Source organism: Rhinoderma darwinii, chromosome 1 (genome assembly GCF_050947455.1).
Source record: "Rhinoderma darwinii isolate aRhiDar2 chromosome 1, aRhiDar2.hap1, whole genome shotgun sequence".
NCBI classification, from domain to species: domain Eukaryota; kingdom Metazoa; phylum Chordata; class Amphibia; order Anura; family Rhinodermatidae; genus Rhinoderma; species Rhinoderma darwinii.
In genome coordinates, this window is record NC_134687.1 from 183362954 (window position 1) to 183378649 (window position 15696).

A 15696-nucleotide genomic window follows, 5' to 3' on the forward strand; every position below is an offset into this window, starting at 1 on the left:
TAAAGAGGCTCTGTCACCAGATTTTGCAACCCCTATCTGCTATTGCAGCAGATCGGCGCTGCAATGTAGATTACAGTAACGTTTTTATTTTTTAAAAACTAGCATTTTTGGCCAAGTTATGACCATTTTTGTAATTATGCAAATGAGGCTTGCAAAAGTCCAAGTGGGTGTGTTTAAAAGTAAAAGTCCAAGTGGGCGTGTATTATGTGCGTACATCGGGGCGTTTTTAATACTTTCACTAGCTGGGCGCTCTGAAGAGAAGTAACATCCTCTTCTCTTCAGAACGCCCAGCTTCTGACAGTGCAGATCTGTGACGTCACTCACAGGTCCTGCATCGTGACGGCCACATCGGCACCAGAGGCTACAGTTGATTCTGCAGCAGCATCAGCGTTTGCAGGTAAGTAGCTACATCGACTTGCCGTGAGTGTCAGAAGCTGGGCGTTCTGAAGAGAAGAGGATGTTACTTCTCTTCAGAGCGCCCAGCTAGTGAAAGTATTAAAAACGCCCCGATGTACGCACATAATACACGCCCACTTGGACTTTTACTTTTAAACACACCCACTTGGACTTTTGCAAGCCTCATTTGCATAATTACAAAAATGGTCATAACTTGGCCAAAAATGCTCGTTTTTTAAAAATAAAAACGTTACTGTAATCTACATTGCAGCGCCTATCTGCTGCAATAGCAGATAGGGTTTGCAAAGTCTGGTGACAGAGCCTCTTTAAGAAGCGGAATAGAACTACAATTGATGCCAGCAGTCTATACATACACATCCAATTCATTGGTGATGGGGAGAATAATAGTTCACCATCACTTTAAAAACAGGTATATTTAAAGGGTTATTCCCATCATTTATGTCATAGCCACAGGACCCAACCCTTCTCGTGAGGTGGTGGACAGTAAATGAAGAGGTGGCCACGCATGTGTGCGACTCTCTCTATTACTTTGTGTGGGAGTAACGTTAACAGAAGTGGGACTCACACCTTTTAGACATTTTTGGCATATCCTGGGGATATCCCATGAAGGTGTATGATGGGAACAACCCTTTAAGAAATAATTTTGATTTCATTACTCTTACCATTTTCTGCCAGAGGAGCGAGGACTTCAAAAATCATTTCTTTCTTTTCATGCTCTGTTTGCTTTTTAAAAAGTTTAACAAGTTCATCTGCAACATTTGTAGAGGCAAACTGCTCTTTACTTGATTCTAAAAGCAGAAAGTGAAAAAAATTCTTAAAATGTATAATTGTATAAAAACATTAGGTTTAAATGCCCTATTCTCCCTGTTTAGGGCCTTGAATTGGTTCTATGACAACAGAGAACATGGAAAATTAAGCTGGCCATACACGTCTGGATTGTTAGGTCATATACAACTCCTAAGACTTGGGCCATGTAGCGAGAGATATTGAGTCCTTCGGACAGTCAAACATATTGGAAAACCTAGGTGTGATGACCTGATCCATCCATTGTCTCATAGACTAATGGTGCAGAAAGAATGGCCATATGCTACACTAACTGAGCTATCTGCCTTTATATGGTCACATTCATTTTCTTCTAATTGTCTTTTGCTAAAACTATTTGGTGGATATGAAAAATGTAATCAAAATACACATGAAGCATCTCTCTCCTTATCTAACATAACATGGTAACAAAACTGTGACCACTACAGACTACTCTTCCAGCATTTTGTGTGGAGAATAACCTTGATACAAATTATTTTGTCCTTTATTCTTTCCAAAAGTAAGGTAAAAGTGGTTGTCCAGGATTAGAAAAGCATTGCTGTATTCTTCAACAAACAACCCCCCACCTGTCCACAAGTTGTGTGTGATATTGCAGCTCAGCCTCATTCCCTTCAATGGAGCGGAGTTGAAATGCCAGACACAACCAAAGGACAGGCGTGGCGCAGCTTCGTTATAGCCTTCCATTGGACATATAGGTCGGGAGGACGTATACCTGACGTATACCTCCGAAGAAAGGCTGAAAAATATTCCACTGCATATAGGTATACAGTGGGATACAGCGTCTGAACCCCCCAGGTAGAGTGATACCTGAAGCGCTGTGCCTGGAGAAGCTCCTGACGTCACTGTCCATATATTTGAGTACCTGGCCAGAGCGTCAGCAACGGTATGGTCAGGGAATCCGCTCTGGACGTCACTGTCCATATATGAACAGTCACATCAGGAGCTACAATACTGAGCGTTGGAAGTGCTCTGCCCAAGGACTCCAGCCCTGGGGAAGCCCCTGACGTCCCAATACATATATAGACAGTGATGTCAAGAGCTGCCCCAGGGCCAAATGCTTCCAATGCTCTGCCTGGGGACTCCGGAATTAAGAAGCTCCTGACATCAAGGTCTATATACGGACAGTGATGTCGGGAGCTTCCTGATGTATACATTTAACGTAAACCTGTGACGGATGCCTTACAGTGGCATCCGTAAGCCATAGGCTCCCATGTTTTTTTTAAAAAACACCCGTTTACCGCACTGTATACAGGATTTTTATTTTGTGCGATCCCTCTGGATGGAATAGTGTAGTCTATTACGCTATTCCATCCTTCAAAAAAAAGTTATATCGATGTATACCAGCCTGACGGAGACTAAAAGGACCCTCTCTTTCGGTCTTCGTGAAGCCCTATAGACACGTTCAGCGTGTGCGTTGGGAGCTTTCCCAATGTACATGCTAAACGTATGGCCAAAGCGTGATGTGAACTAGGCCTAACTGTGGCAACCCTGTTAAGGCCACGTTATGAGCAATAAATGCATAAAGAGAAAAAGGCTTGCTCCAGGATGACTTGAATGTTCAATGACACCATGAGTGTTATAATATAGTGATTTAGGGAGTGGGTAGTCAGGAAGGCATGCGCTCTCTTGGATCTTAAGCACTGAAGAAAAACCCAGATCGGTGAAAACTTTGGCTAGTAAGGGGCTACACCATTTAAATGTAAATATTGGGAGGACTTAATCACTAATGGAAATTTGAACAGTATAGTGGAGAATATGTAATAAAAAGGCTATGTGCAGGTTTACAATTTAAAGTAAGAAAATCAAGCAAAAAAAATCTACAGATTTTATATATATTGCTCCTACGCAGAGCTGTGTGTCTCCTTTTTATTTTAGATGCATTGCAGTAATAAAAAAATAAAAATAAAGTTAAAAATGGAAGATTATTTTTTAATGTGTTACACAAATTGTGTCCAGGCTCTAGAATACTTACCAAGCTCTGCTAAATTACCAAAGGCAACAAGGCACATCTCTGTCAGAGGAGTGTTCTGAGAATGGACTCCAAGGAGCTTCACTAATGTAGGAATCACTCCCATATTTATGAGCTGAGCTTGCAGAGAATCTAGAAAGAAATCAAACAAGAGTTATTTTACTGGTTTTAAAATACTGAAAGATCATACAATATAAGCATTAAAATGGAAACCGCTCCCATTCCAAGTAGTCTCGTACCTACTGCCACAGATCTAAAACAATAAAACGTGATTACTGGTTAAAGATGGAATACCATTAACAGTCTCATTAAACAATAGCACATCATATACGTTGAGACATAATACTTTACTAAAGGGATTCGCTTCTAGACTAATCTGCCATGGAACCAGTGTTCAGGATAAGCACTCTTTATACTGTAACATAAATTTGCCTCCTGTGCTTTGGACAGTCCTTTTATTATGAGGGTCCCCCGAAGATAAACTTATGACAGGGAGTCCTGCTGCTGGGGTCCCAAGAGAACAGATGTACTTTGTGGGGGAAACGGGCAACAAGTATTCAATTTCCCTGCTACCACAGGGAAAACGTGCCGGATCCTCTGGAGGGAAAGACACTTTTTGTAGTCGATCTCCCCTCTGATTAATAGATGAGGGTCCTGAATGAGCGTCCTGAATGAGGGAGTCCATTCTATTAACACAGAATTCAGTGTTTTTCTTAACCAGACAACACTTATATATTTCCTGAGAAACCCTTTAACGTCTAAAAACAGCAAAGAAAATACAAATAGTGCATGTTCAAGGCCAATTTATATGTATTGATAATTGGTACAACAAGAATGCCTTTGTGTCAAATTTAGTAACGGAGTGAAGCATAAATGACAGATCAGGCTTGAATAAAAATAAGCGTGGTTATTTGTGTAACATTGTACACGTAAATAGGCCTTTAGTTATTATAAAACAAGAAACTTTTCCTTAAAAATCGAAATGCATGGTTAATTGTGCACAAAAAGCATAACCATCAAATGTTAAACATAAAAGCATGAAGTTAACGAAAAGTAGCAAACAAAATATATAATAAACAGGAAACACATGATTCTTAACTTTAGATGGAATTAAAGAGGTTTTCCCACTATAGGATATGACGATATATTTCTAGGATATGCCATCACTTCGTAACTGCAGGTACCCACACAATGGTCAGAATATAGAGGCCATAGTGCAGTTCTAGGGATCAGTGGGGACCTCTGATCAGAATGTTCTGGCATATCCTAGCAATATGCCATAGAATTCTTAGGTGGGAACATCCCTGAACAGCTTAGAAGAAAAAGCGGACTTTGCGAACATTTTATCAGTTTCATATTAACATAATTACAAAACTAAAGAGAACCTTTCACTACCCCAGACCTGTTCAGCTGAGTGCACCATCTTATAGGCGCTGCTGCACAGACTTTAGGGGGGCACTTTGAATTAGCGGTGTAGTCTAAGCCATTCTGGAGAGATCAGTGCCGTTATAATTGGCGCCTGATATGTAGCTTAGCCCCTGTACTGTCAGAGGGGCGTTTCTAAACATGAAAGGGCAGGGGGCATCATAGTCAGAGCTCGGACACTGTCCAATCAGCTGCGGAGTGTCAGAACGGCTTCTACTGTGTGATCTACCTGCTGCATGTGCGCACACGTGCTCTCCTCCTCTCTCCTGCTACGGTCAGCAAGCGATTAGAAGACTCTGATCTTGCAAGAGAGGAGGAGAGCGCGAGCACACACACAGACACGCAGCAGAGAGATCTCACAGCAGAAACCGCTCTGACACTGTCCGCAGCTGATTGGACAGTGTCAGAGCTCTGACTATCACGCCCCCAGCCAGTACAAGGGCTAATTTACATATCGGGCGCCAATTATAACGCCACAGATATCTCCAGAAGAGCTTAGACTACACAGCTAATTCAAAGTGCCCCAAGGTCTGTGCAATAGTGCCTATAAGATGGTGCACTCAGCTGCACAGGTCTGGGGTAGTGGAAGGTTCTCTTCTCTTTAAAGGCTATGTACACCTTTGCACAGGTTTTTTTTTTACAAACTTGCATTGCATGTTTTTTACAAACGAAAACATTTTTAAATTAAAAATTGTTTACGGTTTGTCTTCTGTAGCTGCAGTGTATTTCAGTACATGGCCAGCTACTGTATTCAGTTCTCTCTCTGATCTGTCAGTCAGCTCCCTGACAGCAAACCGAGCAACTCCTCCTCTGTGGACTCATGTACGAGCATTTAGTGTGACATCTGCACATGTGCAAGGTCCTACTCACTGGTGTGTGCTGTGCAGGTGGGAACAGTTTCTCTTCAGTTATTTAGCAGCCACGTTCTCCTCTTCACTGAGGACTACAGTGTATGCCCAGCGATCTCTCCCAACCCCAGATAGCTAGGCATGTGCCCTGTGTTATCAGAGAGCTGTAGTGTAGTGAGATCATGAGCAGAAGATCAGAGGGGGAGCATGGGAAATACATAGACACTCTGTCAAACTGTGTGGGAGTGGTTATGCAAAACAGCCGCAGAGCAGCAGATGGGAGGGGGGAGAGCTGAGAGAAGGCTGTGCTCCTGCAGGACAAATCCACACAGCCAGAGAAGAGGACATGTGACCAGTGCTGGGGAACACCCCCAGGGAAGAGAACTTGTGACCAGAGCTGGGGAACACCCCTAGAGAACATGTGACCAGTGCTGGGGAACGCCCCTGGAGAACATGTGACCAGAGCTGGGGAACACCCCTAGAGAACATGTGACCAGTGCTGGGGAACACTCCTAGAGAACATGTGACCAGTGCTGGGGAACACCCCGAGAGAACATGTGACCAGTGCTGGGGAACGCCCCTGGAGAACATGTGACCAGAGCTGGGGAACGCCCCTAGAGAACATGTGACCAGTGCTGGGGAACACTCCTAGAGAACACGTGACCAGTGCTGGGGAATGCCCCTATAGAAGAGAACAAGTGACCAGTGCTGGGGAGCAACCCTAGAGAACATGTGACCAGAGCTAGGGAACGCCCCTAGAGAAGAGAACATGTGACCAATGCTGGGGAATGCCCCTAGAGAACATATGACCAGAGCTGGGGAACGCCCCTAGAGAGAATGTGACCAGTGCAGGTGAACGCCCCTAGAGAAGAGAACATGTGACCAATGCTGGGGAACGCCCCTAGGGAACATGTGACCAGAGCTGGGGAACGCCCCTAGAGAAGATGTGACCAGAGCTGGGGAACGCCCCTAGAGAAGAAGTTTGAATAGAGAAAAGTTTCAAACTGAATATGACCATTGCTGAAGCCATAAAAAGGAAAGCTCAATGCAAAAAAAAAGCTAAGTGCAACTTTTTGTTCTGCAGTGACTTAGTAAGATGTATGCATGTATATTGATTTTTTTCATGCACAAAGGTTTCCATAGCCTTTAAATAATATACAATTAATAGAAAATATAAAGATAGGAGTTGGAAAAAAGCACAAACTATACAACTCTACACCATTCAGTGGCTTTTATTTTGTGTCCTTATACACGAATAATAAAACACAAAAATCAGTTCTGTGCACAAATTTACAATGCTGACCAAACAAAGGGTTTAAACTGGACTAAAGGCAGACCTGGAGATGCAGTTATTCCAATAAGCAGTAAAAACAAATGCATTTGTATATTACTGTACAATTACACTAAGAGGGGTTTTCCCACCATAGTAAGTAAACGCATATTGCTAGGATATGCCATCAACTTACTGATCACGGGCATCTGACTGCCAGGACAGCGACCGATCCTTAGAATGAACTGGCTGTAGCACAAGGTAAGCGATGGGGGGGGGGGGGGGGGTTCTTCACAGAGTTTCCCTGCAAAATGATGCTTCAGGAAGGGCTGTAAAGTCAATTATCCAAACGTCTGACACGGACGCCTGTATTTTTCCACTGTCCGACTCATTTCTTTCTAAACGGCTCATGCATAATAAGCCCGGTTGTCTGCTCACTGTGTATAAATGTATGTGTAGTTGCTAATGTTGTAAGAAAAGAGAATAGTGTGCACTCAACCTCATGCAGCAATATATGCAATGTCCTCGTGGACGCATGCGGCTTGCTGCAGCGCCAATTACCCCTTTGTAGCATTCCTGGTTGTCAGGTAAACAAAGTTTCCCAAGCGGCCAAGCTAGGAGATAGGATGAGCGCAGCGTCAGCTCATTCAAAGCCCAGCGCTGACGCAGCGTGGCGGTGCCACACCAGCGGAGCAGATTTGTTACATAGGTCGGGGATATTAATTACAGCAACATCTACATGTTTTGTTTATATTGTAGCTTTAAATATTTCAAGTTTTCAGTACAAACAGAGCAAACTGATAACCAGACAAAATGAAAATAAAACTTCAACAATACATATAGTGCAATAAAGGGGTATCCCCATCTGAGAATGTTCTGGCATAGCGCTAGGATATGCCACACATTATGATGAGGTGGAGATCCAACCTTTGGGATTCCCGCCGATCCCTAGAATTAACGGACAGAGGTCCCTTCAGGCTTTTCTCTTGAGCAGCAGTGCTCCCGGCCACTCGCTGTTCAGGGAATTACAATAGAGTTCTATTCAAGTGAATGGTGTTGCAGTTCCCTCCACAGCAGGTGGCAAAGAGCATCACTGTGCAGATACATACTGGTTGACTACACTGAATTTTTTTACTTGTCCGGTTACCTTCTATAGGTTTTCTTACAGTGAACATACTTAAAGTGTACCTCATTTCAGAAAACGTCAAATATACCATAGAGACACATCAGAAGGTTTCATTAGTGAGGATATGGACTCCGAGAACCGCACTGTTAGCTAAAAGCTACTAAAAGGCTCAATGAAGCGGATAGCTGGGTTTCTGAAAACTGCTTATAGACTTGCATTATAATCTTGAGCCAGCATGAGACAGAGCTGCTAAGAACTCAACCTACTGCTTTAGAAGCTTCATTCTACTGAATAAGAGTCTTAGAACCGGGATCCCCACTGATGACAATTTCTGGCAGGTCTCTATGACAGTTTTTAACTGGAGGTACAGAAAACTGCAATACTTTAAAAAAAACGTAATTGTTAAAGTGTTCACGAAAATAGAGTAACTTTGCTGATACTTTAGGTTACCAATCATGTACTGATCCATTTTACATGATTCTATTCATATCGAAGGCTAAATTCATAACGGTTTTCCTGATACCTCAGTGTATAGGTTACCTAAACTATTTGCAAAGTTGCTCAGTTTTTAATGCAGATATTAACTATGAAATGTTGTTATAAGCAGGATTATGCTAGAAACAATGTGTTAACTTGGTGTGTTAAAAATGATGCAGTCGGCAGTGGTAAAAAGTATAAAACGTGTAGCACAAGAAAGAAAAGAACACTTTATACTGATCTAAAGACTTCATCAACAGCTCTGCTATGTAACATGAGTAACAGGCACTTTCCACTTCATTAGGCCTAATTCACACGAGCGTATTTCACGTCCGTGTTACGCGTGTGAGAATAACGGACGTCACACGGACCTATGCAAGTCAATGGGTGTCTGCTGCGTGAAACTCACTGCATGTCCTATACTTGTGCGTTTTTTGCGCATCACGCACCCATTGAAGTCAATGGGTGCGTGAAAATCACGGACAGCACACAGACGCACATCCGTGTGCTGTGTGTGATTCACGCAACTGTTGCTAAAGGAATGATGAGAAGAAGAAAACCACCTCCTTCAGTTTACTTTGCGGACGTAAAAAACGCGTGACATACGGATGACATACGCGTGTAAAAAATGCAGACACGCACCATACACGGATGTCACACGGAACCAGTGTGCCCTACTGGTATAAGCAACGAAGGGCTTTGCTGTGTGCACAGAGCACATGTCTACTATATTAATAGAAGTACTAATGGTGAAAGGTAACAATTGAGCTTTTACGACTTGTAAGTTAAGTCCATTCTTGCTAAGATTTGTTGCATACCACTTAAAATTCTGACATTTGCTCCTCAGACTCGGACGACAAACCCAAACGTTGTTCTTAGCAAGCGGAGGTTGGTAGTTTGACATCGGATCCTGAGGTGCAATTCATAAAATTGTATACGGTTTGAGGCAAGTATTAGCAAAACTGGAGTCACACTTTAGAGTATGTGCACACGATAACTGCATTTACATCTGAAATTACGGAGCTGTTTTGAGGAGAAAACAGCTCCTGAATTTCAGACGTAATTGCATGTACTCGCGTTTTGCGGGGCGTCTTTTACGGACGTAATTTGGAGCTGTTCTTCATTGGAGTCAATGAAAAACGGCTCCAATTACGTCCCAAGAAGTGTCCTTCACTTCTTTTGACGAGGCTGTAATTTTACGCGCCGTCTTTTGACAGCGACGCGTAAAATGACAGGTCGTCGGCACAGTACATCGTAAAGCCCATTGAAAGTAATGGGCACATGTTTGCTGACGTATTGAAGGCGTTTTTTCAGACGTAATTCGAGGCGTAAAACGCCTCCATTACGTCTGAAAATAGGTCGTGTGAACCCAGCCTAAGAGAGGAAGTCCAAGGACAGTAAATGATGGTATATCACTAGGATATGCAAAACTTGGTGATCAGTATGAGAGGTGTGGGTTCAACCACTGGCACCCCCACCTATCCCTAGAACAAAGGAGTGGCACTTCTTTTGAACACTGTTCCTGATCAGGCACTGTGCAGAAAACTGCAATACATATGTGGATGGGGCTGTGTTTCAGTACCTGCACATTTCGGGGTCAGGAGTGGCGCTGTGCAAGGAAAATAATCCAAAGTGGCCGCTGTGCTTTTAGCGAGGTGGTCCCTTCATTCTGAAGATTGCTAAGACCTCCAATGATCATGAAAGTATGGCATATCCTAGAGAAACCCCTTTAATTCGATTATAAATGCTTTACATGGGCACATTTCTGCTCCTTACAAGCGCCAATCGACAATATAACAATTTGATTGGCCCTCGTTTAAAGGCCCTTTACATGGGCCAATGCAAACTCTATGGGGACAAGTGAACATTAATATGATTGTTCAGTCCCCAGTCAGTTTGCATCATTGTCTGCAGCACATCCCCGGTTTACACGGTGAGATTTGCTGCCAAAAACCATGATTTTTTTTCTTTTGGATGTATAAAAGACCGTTGATACGTTTTTAAACCGGCCCATGATTGAGAACAAGCGCTTGTGCGGCCAAATTTCGGCACTTGTAAATGGGCCTCGAAATTCTCATTTAGCAGACTACTTGACTTACGATTTACTGGAGACTTTTGTTCAAAACCGGTCTACAATGTCGGTCTTTTAATTTGTGCTTTTGTATGATCTCACTGCAATTCACAAATATGTTGCTGCTATAGAAATAATATTGAAATTAAGGAAAAATTGCAAGCTGGCAATAAAGCCACATATAAATTTGATTTAGAAACAAAATACAGTGTCAGGCTATGTTCACACGGGGTCTTTTGCCGAGTTTTTTGACGCGGAAACCGCGTCGCAAAACTCGGCAGAAACGGCCCGAGAACGCCTCCCATTGATTTCAATGGGAGGCGTCGGCGTCTTTTTCCCGCGAGCAGTAAAACTGCCTCGCGGGAAAAAGAAGCGACATGCCCTATCTTCGGGCGCTTCCGCCTCCGACCTCCCATGGACTTCAATGGGAGGCAGGAGAAAGCGTATATCTCGCTGTTTTATGCCCGCGGCGCTCAATGGCCGCGGGCGAAAAACGGCGCGATAATTGCTGTTCACACGGAGTATTTTGGGGGAGGAATATCTGCCTCAAAATTCCGTTTGGAACTTTGAGGCAGATATTCCTCCCCCAAAATACTCCGTGTGAACATAGCCTCAGAGTAATAACAAATTTTTTTCCAATGTCATTCCACTCAAAAAAGGAAATTTTTTGTCAGGTACCAATACAGGCAATGCAATCCTACGATATAAACAATTTAAATGCACACTTGCGCCACCTAGGGGAAAATAACAATGGATAAGGACATAAATCGGAATATGGAAAAAAATAAAGATTTGAATAACCATATTAAATTTGCTAGAGAACAGCAGGGCACAGAACAGATTGCTTCTGAGATTCACTGCACGTCCATCTGGCAGAACAATGTTCAAAGTTGAATAAAAAGCATAGTAGAGTGAATTATCTTGTAGTTAACACTTCACGATTCTCCTACATTTCTGACACCAGATTTAAGAAGCTATCGGGACATGTTTTGGAAAATAAAAATAAAAGATGTTATTATAGTACAAACCTCCGCTGAATGGCCTCCAGTAATACACAGGCCCTTTTTTTTTTCTATTTAAACATCTACAATATACATTAGTGAACTACATTTAGTGAGGATAGCTTTGACACGACCTCAGTGACTAAGCTGCCTTTATGGTGTGTGGATAAAGCAGTTAGTTTACCATTCTCATTGCTATAGTTCATCAGCATGCCACAAAAGACAGTCATGAGCTTCTCATTTGCTGGATCTGTTAATGTGCATATTGACCGCAAATGGTCAACTACAATTTGTGCACCACCCGCTTGGTCAACTGCTCGCCTGCCCTCATCTGGAAACAAACAAAAAGGCACATTAAAACAATAAAAAGCATTCCATTAGCACCCTCACTTCAAATTACATAGTACAATAGTTTGGGAGGACATCTATATTATTTATGTCCAAGCTCAAAACATAAGACACTAGCAAGCACCATACGCAAAGCGTTCGTGCGCTATATAAATATTATTGTATAGCATTCATTTCTACTTCACATATCAATGCACAAAGCTTGTGTGGGATATGAGCGGTAAACTTTGTTCACCATGTACTAGTTTTGGTCAACGTCTACCAGTGACAATCTACTTTTATAAATGATAGGCATTGCTTTTCTTACTAGTGCTCACTCCTGCCACGTAATCCAGATTAAAATACGACACTTTGTTAAGAATGGAGGTCATGTGCGATCTCCATTAACAACGTTGCATTTGGACATCTTGTTGAATAATTGCTTGAGATTTGCCCAAATCATGGAGAATGTATTTTTCTAGTAAAAGCCCTAATGGTTATGATGAAAATATTCATGGCCAAATACAAAAATTCTAAAACGTGCCAAGGCCTTTTTAATTTGAATTGCACATCTAGTTGCACAGTCGAGTCACATTATTATGACCACCAGCTAATATCCACAGTAACGGCCGTGTTCAGCGCGGACAGCTGCTAGACGGGCTAGGAGTGACTCAAGGTGCTGGTAGGTTGTCTCCGGTATCTGGAGTCATACTGACTGCAGTGCATCCCACATTTTCTGGAGGGTGCATGGGGGAGAATCCATAGACTGAACAAGACAATTGAGGTGGTCCCACAGATGCTCAGTTGGGTTCAAGTCTGGCGAATTAGGTGGGCCAGGGAACTACTTGGAAGTCTTGGTTGTGCTCTTTCAACTACTGTCGGACATTTCTAGTTGTGAGACATGTTGCATTATCTTGCTGGAAGATTCCATCTGCCCCAGGGAAGGCAAACAGAATGAATGGGTGGACGTGATCTGCAACAAAGGATTCATACCCAAAAGTGGTTCAGAGTGCCTTCCATACGGATGAGTGGGCCCAGAGAATGGCATGAAAAAATTCCCCAGACCATAACGCTGCTGACACGCCAACATCCATCCATTCGATGAAGCAGAAAATGTGACTCATCGGAGAAGGCAACCCTTTGCCAATCATCGGTGGTCCAATTCCAATACTGCCGGCAAATTGAAGCCTTTTTTCCCCATGCACCTTTGTTAACATAGGAGCGGTGAGCATCCGACTGCTTCGGAGCCCCATACGTCGTAGGGTTGGCTGAACTGTTATTTTAGATTCACGTCTGGTAGCCCCCTGGTTGATTTTCACGGTGAGCTGCTCCACTGTACCGTATCGTTCGGCCTTTGTAGCAGACGTTCACCTCTCACATCAATGGCAGTTTCCCCGTCTGTTATTCCCAATGGTGCCATTTGTCCATTCACAACACATTTTCACCACAGCAAGACGTGAACAGTTCACAAACTGGCTGTTTGATAAATACTGCCACCCTTAGCGCAAAAGCCAATAATCATCCCCTGTTGCAACTCTGATAAATTGCCCCTTTTACCCATGGCAACGAGTGATATGTGTTCAGACAGCCTATCGCACACCTTATATACTCACCAAGCCAGCCCACGACACATCACTTCCTTCATGGGCTACGCGCTGCCGACGTCGAAAGTAGGCGGTCATAATAACGTGACTCGACTGTGTATGTTTCCATACAAAACTACTGAAAATTTCATTTCTCGTTGGACCTTCAGCAAAAGGAAACAGCAATGTAACACTAATATGATATGACATACCTACCTTGGAGACATCGCACGCTGTTATGGAGCCCATGGTTGGAGAGGGCCCTGTACTGAACTGCTCACGCTACTTGCCATGACACCTTGCTTTAGACAGCCTCAACACCACATAATATAGCTGTACTACATAAATGCCTGTTGCTTGAGAAGACTCCCACAATGTTTCTTTTGATGCTAATAAAGCAATGTCGAGGATTAGAAGTAAAAATGATATCATAGATGGCTGAAAGGCCAATGTTGGAGGCACATTTTTCAAATGATATAAGTAGCTTAAGACGTTTTCTGGATTTAGATAAATAGAGTTTTATCACTGTATAAATAAAAACTTCTGTAACTTTCTAATATACTTTTTCAAGATAGTAGTTTGCTGTAAGTAAATGATTTCGGTTCGGTACATACCTAGTTCTACTCTCAGATGACAAGTGAATACGATGGTGTCCAGTTTAAATATATAATTGGACAGTAACAGTACAGAGATCTTTCTAATGATCTTTTTACATCTAGGCCTGTAACCATGACAAGGGAGCATCCTGAATGGCTAGAGCAGTGGTCCCCAACCACTGGCGTTGGAGCCATATGTGGTTTGCGACCTCCAGTTGTGTGGCTCACGATAGGATCCTCGAGTTATGACCACATTGACTACAATAAGACTTCCAAATTGACTACATTGAAGTCATGTCCTAACTTCTGAACCATGACAATTTGAATGGCATAATACGAGAGATGCAGGTAAAACAAATGGATCTATAACGGCGCTGCTGCTTAATGTGGACGAGGTAAGTATCCAGAAGTCAGATTTGAGTTTATGTAAACTGTTTAATCGCAACGCGTTTCAGCGCCGAACTGGCGCTTTCATCAGGCATAGAGATACAGGAAAAAAGGCACATGTTTATATAGGGCCAGTTCAGATTAGACAATTAGGTAAAAAACCGCGAAAAACATCAGCGGGTCAAAGTTCAGATGGAGCGATCTAATACAATATAAATATAAATAAAGGTTTTAATGCATAAATAAAAGAGTATAAATAATAAAAGACTGTACGTCCTATCAAGAATTGATTTTGGAACGAAGTGGATTAAAACCATGTGCAGTGTATAAATGACCGGTATCATTCAATTACTTGAAACATTAATTAATGTCATCTGGGAGATAGGGGTGAGTAGACATGATTTTATTGATGTGTTAGTGTTAAATGTTATGTTTGGGAAGTAATACTGTATGTTAGTTACAATGTTTACACGTTGCCTCGGGAACCAGATGTGTTACGGAAGCCGAGGTGCTCCACAATGAATGGAACGCATGGTGAACCGCATTGCGCGAAAGATCGTGGAACTGCTCGGACGGGACCGGGAACTAAGAACGTCTCTCCTGAAACCGAATAGAAATATGGAGATCGGGCGGAGGGTGAGTGAAACGGAATATCAAATGTGGCTTAGGGCTAAAGGCCAAGATTGATATGTTAGTTTGTCACTAGTCAGCGTTTTATTTAGAGGAAACGCTGGTCAGTTTTAAGGGGTAAGGATAGTGGTGGTGCGGTTGTCCATACCTGTATTCTTTGAACATAATTGGCACATTGTGCTTTTTTTATATAGGAGAATTGAATTATTGATTTAATATAAGTAAAAACACGCAAATATACATTGAGTGATGTATAGTCATTGCCCAGATAGAGTGATGACTGGGATGCTGTTTGGAGATGGGATGTGAAGGAATACTGAAATTTATTTAAAAATTTAAAAAAAATTTAGAAAAGTACTTAAGAAGTTTTACAAGGTGTCTCATTGATGATTTATTACGTAGTCGGTCAGATCAATTAGTCCAAAGAGGACTCTGTGATGTCATTTAGACCCAAAGGGTGAAGTGTATTCATTTTAAAAATCCAGTAGTTTTCCCTTTGTTTTAACTTGCTGAATCTGTTTGGGACATCAATATTGATATGTTCTATTGGTGTGATTTTGATCTTATTAAATTGGCAATCATGCATTTGGAGGAAATGTCGGGAAATGCTGTGTTTAAGGTAACCGGTGTTTACATTAAACCGATGGTTGTTAACACGGGTTCTTAGACATTGAGTTGTTCTTCCAATATATTGCAACTGGCAAGGGCACTCTAATAAATAGATAACGTAGGAACTGCCACAGTTGA

General features: G+C 42.3%; 1 protein-coding gene across 2 annotated transcripts in view; it reads right to left on the bottom strand.

Moving 5' to 3' along the window:
* Window positions 1-15696, bottom strand: part of RAP1GDS1 (Rap1 GTPase-GDP dissociation stimulator 1) — a 113755-nt gene that overhangs the window by 16158 nt on the left and 81901 nt on the right. Inside the window, exons 5-7 of one of the 2 annotated variants that reach the window (XM_075860647.1) lie at window positions 11611-11757; window positions 3212-3340; window positions 1080-1205 (exon numbers count right to left, since the gene is read on the bottom strand). In XM_075860647.1, the coding sequence (XP_075716762.1) occupies window positions 1080-1205; window positions 3212-3340; window positions 11611-11757 (402 nt within the window). The remainder of the gene's footprint in view (window positions 1-1079; window positions 1206-3211; window positions 3341-11610; window positions 11758-15696) is intronic. The other variant, XM_075860648.1, reaches the window with a different exon arrangement.